Raw genomic sequence first — 12,540 nt, 5'->3', positions numbered from 1 at the left:
ACACAGCTCAGTCTCTCAGGGTCCCCCTCTGTGCCACATTTGAGCCAGGAGAGTTGGGGGGTTGGTGGAACCCCACTGCTCTGTGCAGCCCTGAGCACATGGAGCTGCTGGGGGGAGTCTCCGGTGTCTCCTATGGGGTTCAGCATGAGCTCAGCATGGCCTTACGGGGAGTGAAGTTAATTTGGGGTTTTTCAGCTTTCCCGATGGCCAAATTGCATACAACTTGGGAGGAATCCATTTCTTCGAAACCTTTTTGGGGTCTTGAATGTATCCTTATTAAATAAAAGCAGTGCCAGAAGCTGAATGTGGCCACCCGGTGCAGTGAGGGAGGTTTGAAGGCTCTGACCCCCCCAGGCCGCCCCAAAGTGCCATTTGGGGAGAAATAAGCCACAAAAATAAGGGAAAAAAAAAAAAAAAAGGGAAAAAAAAAAAGAAGGAAAAGCAGCCTAATTGAAAATCTCCTCCTCCTTCTTGGTGGATCAATTCACTCTTCAATATTAATGAAGTCGCCCTCCCAATTAATTCTGCGCTCGCCTACTGGAGGCTCAGGGGTGGAAACTCATTAATTTCTCACCACCCAAATCCAGAAGAAATAACACCGAAAATCTGCGGGCTGTTCTCCCACTGAGCCGGGGCCGAACCTCCCCGACCCTACGCTGCCCCCTGGTGCAAAGGGAGCAGCGCGTGGGGTGAGCAATTAGCAGCAGTTTAATTGCAGGCAGAGGCCGATGGCTTTCTATTGGTCTGGTGGCGCAGTCCTGGGGACACCCCGTACCCTGGGTGCTGGCCAGACCCCACTCCTCCTCCTGTCTTTCCCTTTGTCACGACTGGGGTGAGAAAATTAAAAGGAATAAAAACATGCAGACCCCAAGACGTTCCTGAGGTATCTTTAATTTAATCTCCTCTCCCTCATTTATTAATGAGCCTTCTCGCTCGCTCTCATCCCTGCGGTCCCCTGGCGTGGCTGGAAATGCCCTCTAATCCCCCGCTGTCCCGCTGCCCAGCAGAAGCTCACGCGCTCTGTGTTCTCCTTGCCCTTATCTTATCTTAACTTCATTTGTCTGCCTGTTAGCAAGGCTCAGCTCTGCCTCGTGCCCCTGTTGGAATTCCCAATTGTGCCTGTGGGGGAGGGGGGGAATGTGGCAGGGATGGGATGGGATGGGATGGGATGGGATGGGAATGGAAATGAGGATGAGAAAAGATGGGGATGGGATGGGATGGGATGGGGATGGGATGGGGATGGGAATGGAAATGAGGATGAGAAAAGATGGGGATGGGGATGGGGATGGGGATGGGATGGGATGGGATGGGATGGGATGGGATGGGATGGGATGGGATGGGAAATGAGGATGAGAAAAGATGGGGATGGGGATGGGATGAGGATGGGATGGGATAGGATAGGAATGGAGGTGGGATGGGATGGAGATGCAGATGGGATGGGGATGGAGATGGAACGGGATGGGATAAAAGAATCTCACAGAGATGGAGATGGGACATGAAAGCCCTCAGGGCGTGGGATGGAAGGGGAAAGCTAGTTAGAGCTGGAGAAGGGGTGGGAAACCTGCAGACCTGGTGCAGACCCAGCTGGGTGCCCTCCGCTCCCCCGGAGCCCAGTGCACCCCTCCCTGAGGGCAGCAGGAGGCTGAGGCCCCGCGGCGCCCTGTGGGCAGAGCTCTGCTCTCACCCAGCGCAGGGAGGGGACGTGAGCGGCGCGGTGGCCGCCGTGTCCTTTTAAAGTCGCCCGCTGGCACTCAGCCCTCCGAGGCGCCGGAGGCATCAATCTCTGCGGGCCGTCGGTGTCAGCTGGGTATTTAGTGAAATGTTTCTTAAATGAACGCTTGATGGAAGAAGAGGGATGGCTGCGCCGTGCCGGGACAAGGTTATCCCTGCCGGCTGCCGGCGATTGACCGCGGGCACGGCGACGGCCATGACCTGCAGGAGCTGATCCCAAATCTCATTCCAGTCACGTCTGGGAGCGAAATGCATCTGGGAGGGGGAAAGGTGGGGCAGAGCCTGCAGGCGGCTGGGGCAGCAGGGGTCTGACCCAAAGCACCTCCGTGGGGTGGGCTGAGCGGGGGTCCCGAATGCCTGCAGCAAAAGGTGTGCTCCTGCCCCCCATTATACGGTCCTGCACTGAAATCTGTGGTCCTGCACGTGTGCTGTGCCAGCCCATGTCACCCTGCGCCCCTGCGTGGACCCACTGTACGATCCTACACCCCACCACTCCTGCACCCCTCCAGATGTCTCTCCACAGGGCTCTCAGCTCTCCCTCCCCCCACACCTTCGGTCCCTTGCAAATGAACCCCCAGCAAGGCGCAGCTGAGATGCACTGAGCTCACCAGGTCTCAGCAGGGACACGGGTGGCTTTGGGCGCCGTGCCTCTGCCCTGCTCCCCCTTGAATTTAACCCTATAAAAAGCAAAAGGGACCGCATGGATGAGGTGGCAGCTCTGCGCCACGCACTGCTGTGTTGGTGATGGATGAGCACTGGGTACAACAGGGGGACAGCAGCAGCTGGTGGAGCAACAGGCGAGGTGCCCGTGTCCCCAGATGTCCCCACATGCACATCCTCCCGAGGGCAAATGCAGTTCCCTTGTACAAAAGCAATTCCCTCGTGCAAATGCCCGTCGGTTACACATGCACCCCCTCCAGGTGCAAAAGCATCCCTTGTACAAAGGGGGAAGGGGGGGGGGGGGGCTGGATGTGGCCCAGGCTGCAACGTCAGCACAGCGGTGTGCAGGACGCAGCGCTCAGGGTGCGCTGTGCTCCCACTGCTGTGTGCTCCATGCATAATGCATGATGCACAACGTGGCTGCAGGCCCGGGCGCTGCTTCGCCACCGCGCAGGACAAGGGCAGAATGACAAGTGGGACCCGCAGGGCAGGCAGCCCGGGGACAACGTGGGGACAACGTGGGGACAACGTGGGGACAACGTGGGGACACCACGGCAGCATCCCCCTCCAGCGCCCCCAGACCTCCCCAGCACGCACTGAAACGCGGTGGGAAACTGCTGCCAAAAGGAAACCTGAAGAAAACCCATTTTTCTCCCCAGATCTGCCCCAAATATCACAGCTCCGTCCCCGCAGCCCCGAGGACCCACATCTGCCCACCCTGCGCAGTGCTCCCCGTGCACGGGGCTCAGCCCGGGTTTGCAGAGCTGGAGGCGATGGGTGGGAGGAGGAGTTGTTACGGGGCCTGGGAAGCGCTGCTTGATAGTTTTTTTTCCTTGGGCAAAGTCATCTCAACCCAACCCACATCCTCTCAGAAGCCGTCTAGACTTTGATGAATTTAATTTTGCTAAAAAGGGGGAGAGGAAAAAAAAAAAAGAGAGAGAGAAAAAAAATCGGAATGAAATTTCCTTTGAAAGCACTGGAAGTTCCCATTGCACCAAGGCCAGGAGAGCCGTGGCACAGAGCGGCCGTGGGCTGAGTGCATCCAAAGCTGCAGCACTGCACGAGGGTGCAAGCAGGCAGAACGGCAGCGCTGTGAGCACACGGGGCTGCAGGGCTGTGGAGTGCAATGCTGTGTGTGCAAGGCTGAGAGCAGTGCTGGATGGATGCAACGCTGCCTGTGCAAGGCTGTGAGCAAGCAATGCTGTTTGTGCCCAAGGCTGCATGTGTGCAAGGCTGCAAGAGTGCAAGCCTGCGTGCATGCAATGCTGTGTGTGCAAGGTTGCAGGGATGCAATCCTGCATGTGTGAGGGGATGCAAGTGTGCAATGCTGCATGCAATGCTGCGTGCAATGCTGCATGCAATGCTGTATGCAATGCTGCATGCAATGCTGCGTGCAGTGCTGTGTGCAATGCTGTGTGCAATGCTGTGTGCAATGCTGTGTGCAATGCTGCGTGCAATGCTGCGTGCAGTGCTGTGTGCAATGCTGTGTGCAATGCTGCGTGTGCCCAAGGCTGCAAAAGTGCAGCGCTGGATGCGTGCAAGTCCACAGGTGTGCAAGGCTGTAAGTGTGCAACTGCAGCTGCACACAGGGCGTCCCAACCCTCTTTGGGCCAGGTGTCCATGCTGAGGCTCTTCCTGTCCTCTGCAGGCAATGAGCGACTGCTGCATTATTTACGTGGAGGCTGCGCTGCGCAGGAAATCAGGTCAGCCCCCCCCAGCCCCACGTCCCCCCCTTTTCCCCAGCAGCATCCCTTTGACACACACAAAAGCAGCAATCCCATCTCTCCTGGGCTGCCCTGCTTTAAAAATAATGTAAAAAAGGAACAAATCCAGCCCGCTCCCAACGCAGCCCATGGGACGAATGGCTGGGGAGGAGCGCGTGGCTGCGACATGTGGAAACCCATTGCCTGGGGTTGGGACGGGGCTGAGTGAGCAGCAGCCTCGGGTTTGGGGGTGGCACAGTGGCAGCCGCCATCCCCACGCAGGGACAGCTGAGACCCCCTGGTTGTCCCCCAAGGGCTCAATCTGCTGCACGGCGCAGCCTCAGGGAGTGAGGAAGAGATGAGCGAGGAGCAGCTCCCCCTCCTCCTGCTTTGAGTTTTTATTAAAACAAACGAGGAACCCATCATTTCTTAGGATACAACAATCCGTGGGAATAGAAAAAGGCTGTACCAGGGTCAGGGGAGAACCCATCCAAATGGCAGGCACGCATGGGGCAGGGAGCTGATACAGACAGCGTGCTTAAATAAAAGGGGTCGGGGCGCCGTGGGGTGGAGGCAGCGTGTGGCCGGGCCCCACTGCCAGGCACTGGGCGCCCCGGGCCCCTGCAGGGAGATGCTTTGCATGGGACACAGGGATGGAGGCAGCCCCAGAGCCCAGCAGTGGGCAGGGGCCTGTGGGGGAGACAACGGGGGTCCCCGGGGGGGTTTGGGTGCCGTCAGCACCTCGGCCTGCTCAGCCTAAATAGGGAAGTGAAACAGGGCAGTGGTGAGCTGGAGCTGGTAAGGGAGCTGCTGCAGCTCCTGGAAAGGCACAGAGCGGGTAGAGGTTGGGCAGACCCACAGCCTCACACTGCCCGTGTCTGGCACAGTCTGCGGGGAAAAAAAGGCTACAGCTGGTTGGCATGGGTTGTTCTCCTTCCTGCTTGCAGAGGAAGAGGAGGAGGTCTTCCTGCCCCTTCCTCCTCTCCCCAGCACAGCAGCAGCCTCAGCCTTCGTGCTCTCCTCCTCTCCCTGCACGTGCTCCAGGTGCCAGCAGTGCCCCATCCGCTCCTCGGTGCGCTGTGATCCAAACCCCATCCTCCTCCTGGAGGACAAAGCCTGGGGGGCCGAGACAGAGCAGAGCAGGTAGAAAAATAAGGGGGGGGGGGAAAAAAAAAAGGACAGGAGAACATGGGGAAAACTCAAACTGGGGGATGCTAAGAGGAGAAGATCCCAGTCCATAGCCCAGGTGGGAGCAGCAGGCATCGGGGCGGCGTGGGGCCGTGGGATGGGAACCCCACTCCTCAGGGCCGGTCACCTCCTAGAGCTCCTCGAAGAAGGCCACGCGGGACTTGGTGCTCTGTAGGGTGAGCTGCAAGAGAGCAGAGGGGACACGGGGTGACTCCCTCCTCCTGCGAGGCCCCTCTGGAAGCAACGGGAATGGCAGAAGCGGGGATTTCTGGCTGCAGAGGGTGGAGGACGGGTGCAGGAAAGGGTTGCAGGATGGGCAGCTGCTCCTGCTTGTGCCACCATCCCCCAGAACTCCAAGGGTGCTGAGGAGCAGCAGATGAGGTCAGAAACATCAGCAGAGCTCTTGTGGTGGGAAAGCCACAGCAGCCCTGCCTCTGCCCTGCCCCAAACCCACAGACCACATGCGGGCCGCCCCAATGGGAGCCACCTTCAATCCGATGGATGGAGCTGAAGCTGCTCATTCGCTCCCAGGGCTGGCCTCAGGGCCAAGGCTCTGCAGGACCCCAAAATCCACCTCAGCAAAGCTTTCTGCAGCAAGAGAGAGGCAAAACTAAAAATACTACCCCGCGTCAGAGCCACGCTCCCGTTCGTTAATGGGCGAAATGAGAGATGGAAGACACGTCCTCAGCCGGGAGGAAGAGAAGTGCAGTATTTCAAGCTAACCACCCCAATCTGCGTCCTGGGAGCAGTGCCACCTTCCCAACAGCTGCTGAATCACCACCAGGGTTGCCAAAGCAGCGCTAATTGCGAAGGCTTCGTTTGGCCAGGCTGAGCGGTGAGCCGTCCGCAGGGAGCGCGTTGTGCTGTCGCAGGGATCCCGGGCTGAGGCTCCAGCCCTGCACAGCACTGCCAAGTGCTTCCCTCTCCCTGCCCGCCCCGCGTCCTCTCCTCACTAATTCCTTCACAGCTCTTCATTCTGAATCCCATTCGGAACAGCTCTATTGCAGAGGGAGTTTCTGCAGGGGCTTCATGCTGGAGCAGGGCTGGGCGGCTCTGCTGCATCGCCCCGTCTCTCCAGAGCTGCAGCCTGCACTGGGTTGGGGCTCTTCCAGCAGCAAGTGCTCCGGTGAGAGGCAGTTCTCTTCCCCAGAGCCTGGGTCACATCCCAGGGAATGCAGCGTCAAACTCAGGTGGCACACAGGGTCACACAGCCGCTCCAACCCACGGCAGGGGCTGCGTCCTCCTCACCCTGCCCAGCTGCACGCTCAGTGCTCCAAAAGGGAACACATCCGAGGCAAAGCAGGGATGCTTTCCCCAGGCTCCTAAGAAAGACCCAACACCCCCCCGACCTCCCTCTCCCCACAGCCTCACGGGGCTCCCCTGCAGCAGCAGCAGCTCCGTTTGCCCAACAAGGGGAATAAACGCACACGCAGCACGTGGCCGAGGCCGAGTGATTAACAGCCAGTTACATTTTCGTCAGCGCAGAGAAGGGGGAAAAAAAAAAATTGATTTACAAGCAGTATTATGATAATCTCCTTCCTGCAGGAGGGAGGGGGGTGGGCTCCTCACTGCACTGCCAGAGCCAGCAAAGAAAATTTAGAGAGGGAGAGGGAGCACAATTAAGCAGCCAGAGCTCCAATGAATCAGAATAGGGAGAAGGGAACGGTCCCACTCCCCACAGGCTCGAGCTGGGGCTGCCTGGAGCTCTGCCTTTACCCAGAGCCGCTGGACTTATTTGATCTAAGAAAATAAACAACAACAGTAACAAAACCCACCAATCAGCCCCTCCTCGCAAACCCGCTTTCCAGCAGCTAACCCAGTAAGCGCAGCGCTGCTGCCAGCACACGGAGAAGCCACGAGGGCTGCAGGAGAACCCCCACATGGCCACTGCGACACAGCTGGGGCCACATCCCCCCTGTGCCACCCCTGGGCACGTTCTGCTGCTGCTCAGGAGATGCTCAGTCTCTGCTAAACCCAAGGCGAGTGCTGCAGGCTGTAAATCCTCTTTACTGCCGCCCCCGCTCCCCTCGTGTCCTCTCCATCCCTCCAGCACCCAGGCGGACCTTTCCATTCACACATTTCCTTTTTAAAACCCAAACCTTCCCCATTCTCCCCCCTCCCCCCATCTCCTGTTCCCTCCTACTCCCACACCACCATTTATTCTCTCCCAAACACGGGGCCCAGAGCACAACTTTCCCCCAGCCTCCATCGCTTTGATGAGAGCGCTTAAAAGAGAGGAGATGACACTCCAGTTGAAGGAAACACTTTTCAAAGGCTGCCACAAAAATAGCTGATAGGCCTGACGCTTTCTGCTTTCCTTTTGCTCCTTGTAAACAAGGAAATTAGGCTGCTCTGTCCCATTTTAGCTGCTGGGGAGTTTCACTTCCCGGCTCCGAGGCGCGGAAGCAAACACCTCGTCTGTTTGGGGGCAGAAATAAAACGAACCCAGCAGGGATAGGGGCTCACAAAGCAGGATACAGGATGCCTCTCCTGGATTAGGAAGGGGATTTGTGCCAGGAGCCACCTTGCTCACCGGTGCCACATCCAGGCTCTGCTCCACGCTCCATCCCTGCGGCTCCCAAGGTGACAGCATGGCACTGGTGCTGCTCCTCCTACAGCCACTTGCTGGGTGCATGCCCCTTTTTGCAACGTGCAAACTTTCTTCTCATGGTGAGAAAAAGGATGCAGATGGCAACAGCCCCCTTCTGCAGCCCAGCAGCATCCAGGCCACCGCAGTGCCCGCAGCAATGGATGCACACAGCCCCACGCAGCTCAGACTGCTCTGTCCCACCCAGAGCAGCACTGCTTTTGCTGTAAGATGAGGCTCTTGAGGCACATCACCACCTTCCTCCCCTGGAACGGCCACAGTCCCCCACCTCCCAGCTGCTGCTGGAGCACAGCTGCTTTCTGCAGTGCCCAGCACAGTCCTACGTGCCACCACCTTCGTATCAGTGACACATGGCTGTGCCCACAGCTAGCAGCCCAGTGTCCTCAGCATGCAGCAGAGGACAGGGCAGGGGGCACCCTGAAGATGAGAGGATAAGGACAAACCCAGGCAACCCTGCAGGTGCCCATGCCTGAAATGAACCACGTTGTGTCCGTGGGAAAAGTGCTGCTCGTGGCTCAGTGCAACACGGGGCTCACGGTGACACCAGACCCCAGGCAGCCTATCCACACCCCTGCTGTGCTTCCCATCCAAGCGTCCCTCAGCAGAAAATCAAGCAGCATTCACCAGATTTCAGGGTGATGCTGCGCTGCAAATAGGATCAGTGAGAGAAGCAGCTGGCAGCAGCACTATCAGCACTGGCCCATCCCAACACAGCTGTCTGCACCGATTTCCAGGGGCAAGAGCAGCGCCGGGTGAAGGGAGCCAGCTCCAGCCCTGGAGAAACACTGCAGAAAAGCCTAAAGGCAGCCTGGTGGGCAGCGTTCAAAGGAGCAGAGCAGTGCTCAAGGACACAGCAGTTTGGCTGGGAATGGGCACAGAGATTTGCTCCTTGCCCGGATACTTCAAAGGGCTTAAATCACAGTAAATAAGCATGACAGCACAGGAAGAAAAGCAACCGGAATGAAAGACCCGACTGTGCTCCTGTTTTAGAGCAGCAGCCCGTCCTGGGAGGTTTCCTACACTGGAGGATGAGAGGAACTGCCTTTTTTCTTTTTTTTTTTAATATTCTACTGCAGTCTAAGCAGCAAACCCTCCTGAAGCCAAGCCAGCTGGAGCCAGCAGCACCAGCCCACGGCACTACAGAGAAATCAGTTTCCAGATGAGGTGCTTGTGCTGTGCCCACAGAGCTCGTAAAATAGGATTAGCATGTTAACCACGTAATTAAACACCAAGAACTTCGCAGGCATCTTCAAAGGCAGGCAACAAAACCCGGAGGTCACAATGCAGTGCTCACTGTGTGCCTGATTTCAGCACGGGGCTCCTCCCCAGCACTGCCTCCCGCTCAGCCGCTGGGTGACTTTTTCTCAGACTGCTGCTTTCCCTCCCTGTTCACGGCCACAAGTGGATTTCAACACATTCAAGGTGTCTCAGAGCTGCTCAAACCACTGGGTAAAGAACAGCAGGTATCCACAGGCAACAAACAGCCCCGTGGGGACTGCTGACATCTCCCCAGTGTGGGCTTTTTTCTCTAAGGAGATGCTGGGCAATGAGAGCAGCCTGGCGTGGGAACACCAGCATGGCTCTGGAGCAACAGTGAGTGACACACAGCACTGCCCTGCAGTCCCCAGATGGCACCAACCTGTGCTGATCACTTCTGGTCATGTGCTGGGGAGAAGGCTGCATCTGAAGTGTGTTCCTGCATCTGCTACGGAGCTCCAGAGGTGCTGGGAAACTGCTCCCCAGCCAGGCTGCAGGCAGGGCTCTGCTAGCCCCCAAAGAAACTTTTAACAAAGGTTTTTTCCAACCGAGTTTGCCATCATTGTAGTACCTGCATTGCTTCTTCCTTTAGTGCTACAACTCAAAACTTGCTGTGGGTGCACGCAAGATCAGTCATGGAAAGAGCAGAGCAGCTTCCCCAGACACATCTTCCCTCCGGGCACACGAGCTCCTGGCTCAGCCTGCTGCCCAAGGCACTGCCAGCTCTGTGAAGGAGACACACAGCACTGACAGAGCAGAAAGGAGCAGTGTAACAGAGGCAGGGGACGAGGCGCACGGCAGCGTGGCAGGGTCACCCTTGGGATTCAGCTGGCTCACAACAGCAGCTCCACCAGGCTGATGTGTCACACCGTGCCTGTCTCCCTGCCCCTGTGCCACACAGGGATAACTGCTGGCCTCTAGCAGGAGGCAGCACAGGAGAGCTGGAGGAGACAATTGCTCAGCGAATGCTCAAATCTCAACACTGTCTCCCCAGAGGCAATGCTAGAAATGCTATTTGAGTCATTTAAAAAGAGCTGCTGTCCACGAGCACAGCCTGCAGGGAATAACCCTGCTCCCTAGGAAAAGCACAGGAAACCTCTCCTATTCCTAATGGCTGTTATTTCTCAGGGCTGGGGAAAGCTGGCAGCAGAGGAGAGCCCAGGGCTAAGAAGAGCTGCCCCGAGGTGCCACACTAGCCAATGCCACATGCTGTCCCCTTGCTGCGCACTTCCCAAGCCCTACCTGCAGACACTGGCTGTCCCCTGCTGCCAGCTTTTCACTGCCCTGATGCTCTCCAGACATACAGACACAGGCTACACATCCACGTGCTGCCCCACTCCAAGACAGAATTGCAAGCGTTCAGTCTGAAATAACTGCTTTAGCAGCAACAGTGAGAAGGAAGTGATGGAGTTTGTTCTGGGCTTTGTTTGTTTTGGTTTTTTAAGCTCATGAATTTCTTTCTGCAGCAAACAAGGGGGCAGATCCCGTTTTACTTCATTAAAGAAATCTTCAAAGGCCACCCTGTACCTCCGATAGATTCCCAGCCACAAGCAGCAGAGCAAAACCAGGCTTGTTTAATTATTTAAGAACCTATGCCTGCACTCCCCCGCTGATGTTGCCAACTCAACTTCTGCCAAGAAAGACGCTTCCCAGCGTGGGGAATCAGGTGTGAAAATGAATGTGGAGAAGCTGCAAATGCTACCGACGGAGTGAGAGCCGGGCAGGGCTTCCCACACAGGGAAGGGCAGGTGCTGGGGACACTGGTGTCACACTGCATGGAATGCTGTGAGGATGGCAGCAGCAGGAGCTGGCGAGAGTAGTGGACATCACAGGCAAGCTCATGCACAGGTTAGTGTTGCAGCCGGTGACCCCATCACCACACGCAGAGTACCTTGGAATAACCTACTTTGATGTCTCAAATGCAGATAGGTCTTCTGCCCTGGGCTTGAGGCTAAACCAGCAAAATAAAATGAACACACACACACACACAAAAAAATCCTTTGTGACAGGAGCAATGTCAGGTCATTCGTGCAATCCGTACAGCTTGCCCCGAATGCTGAAGTGCCCAGCAGCTCCCCAGGTGGGGCAGAGGGCTGGTATTACTGATACATTTCTCAACTACTATCCTCTTGTCCACCTCCCGTGTCCTGAATTTTCCTTTCCATCACAACTGTGAAGACAAAAGCCCTCCTGACCTCCCGAAGGCGCGAACAAAAGCAGCCTGTAATTTCATCCTGATGTGTTTCACTAATAGACTGTTATTTAAAAACCTCTGCTCCTCTGGCTGAGATGCACGAACAGGCAGCCCAGGAACCCTCCAAGAGGCAGGGGAGAAGGCTGAGCTTCAGGAGGCAGCTGACCGCAGCCCCAATTACAGGAATCTGTCAGGGCATCATCTCTAAGTGCCTGCCTCGGCGCCCTCCTTAAGTGAGACAAATGGGACCAGCAGCTTTCTATGAACATATCTCAAAAAGCTACGTAGGAAAAAAAAAAAATTAGCATCTTCTGTTTATGCTGAGGGCTCTGAGTATGGAGACACTGTAACAAAGCTTAATGGGAGCAGAAAGCTTTTCAGGTTCTACAGCGATAAAAAGGGCCTGTGAATATTCTTATATTCTTCCTTCTGGAAAGACAGGAACCCAAATAGTGTAGAGCTAACACTGGGAAACTTGCCAACAAGATCCACTAGATTCATTTTCCTGCCCTGATTTAGTGACCATAAGCTCCCAGCCATGAAAATCAGCATGAACTGACACTTTCAAACCCTTTTAGGGTTTTTTAGAAGATTCGTTTTTAAAACCCTTAATTGTTGCCACAACCTGCATGCTTGTGAAGTGTGCCATACAGGCACAACCTTCCAAAAGCACACCTGCTAGCAAAGAGCCTGGGGAAAGCCTTTGCAGGTGCTGACCACACCATCCCTCTGCACTGGGTATGGATGCACCCCCTGCCTCTCATTAAAATGAACCCAGCTGGGAGAACAGCAGAGCTACTAAGCTAAAGACAAAGGGCCAGGTGTAAAAATAAAGAATGCCTTTTGTTGTGACCTTCCACGTGTGACTCCTGCACCAGCAGACCCAGGCATCCCAGCTTTCTGGCTCAGTATTAATCTCCAGAGCATTTCTACAGGCAAGTGGTTCCAGGGTCCAGCGCACAGGGAGCAGACACCCACACAAACCTTACCAGCAGAAGATTTTGCTGTTAGTATCTGAAGCTGCACTACAGGTTACTTGAGAACAGACTAAAAGCGAGGCTTTTGGCTTTTTCTGCTGGGAGCTCACAAATCAGGAGTATTTCTCCCCTTATTATTCCCCAGCCGAGCTCAAACCGCTTCTTCGTATTGCCCTCGGGGAATAGCTGCACAACAAGTAGGGCTTTTCCTTTTCCTGAGGT

The 12,540-nt window shown here is 56.0% G+C and overlaps 1 protein-coding gene across 10 annotated transcripts in view; it reads right to left on the bottom strand.

The window, feature by feature from the left end:
* Window positions 1-4,477: 4,477 nt before the first annotated feature.
* Window positions 4,478-12,540, bottom strand: part of NF2 (NF2, moesin-ezrin-radixin like (MERLIN) tumor suppressor) — a 40,663-nt gene continuing 32,600 nt past the window's right edge. For 3 of the 10 annotated variants that reach the window (XR_007380288.1, XR_007380289.1, XR_007380290.1), the window contains exons 16-17: window positions 9,719-9,872; window positions 4,478-5,463 (exon numbers count right to left, since the gene is read on the bottom strand). Coding sequence is in view for 7 of the 10 variants with exons in the window: in XM_048963791.1 (XP_048819748.1) it covers window positions 10,986-11,098 (113 nt within the window). In the remaining 3 variants the exon portion in view is untranslated. Of the gene's footprint in view, window positions 5,464-9,718; window positions 9,873-10,970; window positions 11,099-12,540 lie in introns of those variants that run through there. The other 7 variants (XM_048963788.1, XM_048963790.1, XM_048963786.1 and 4 more) reach the window with 5 other exon arrangements.

Source organism: Lagopus muta, chromosome 17 (genome assembly GCF_023343835.1).
Source record: "Lagopus muta isolate bLagMut1 chromosome 17, bLagMut1 primary, whole genome shotgun sequence".
In the NCBI taxonomy this organism is placed as follows: Eukaryota; Metazoa; Chordata; class Aves; order Galliformes; family Phasianidae; genus Lagopus; species Lagopus muta.
Note: the sequence above shows the minus strand (reverse complement) of the source record. Positions and strands in the feature narration are given on the sequence as shown.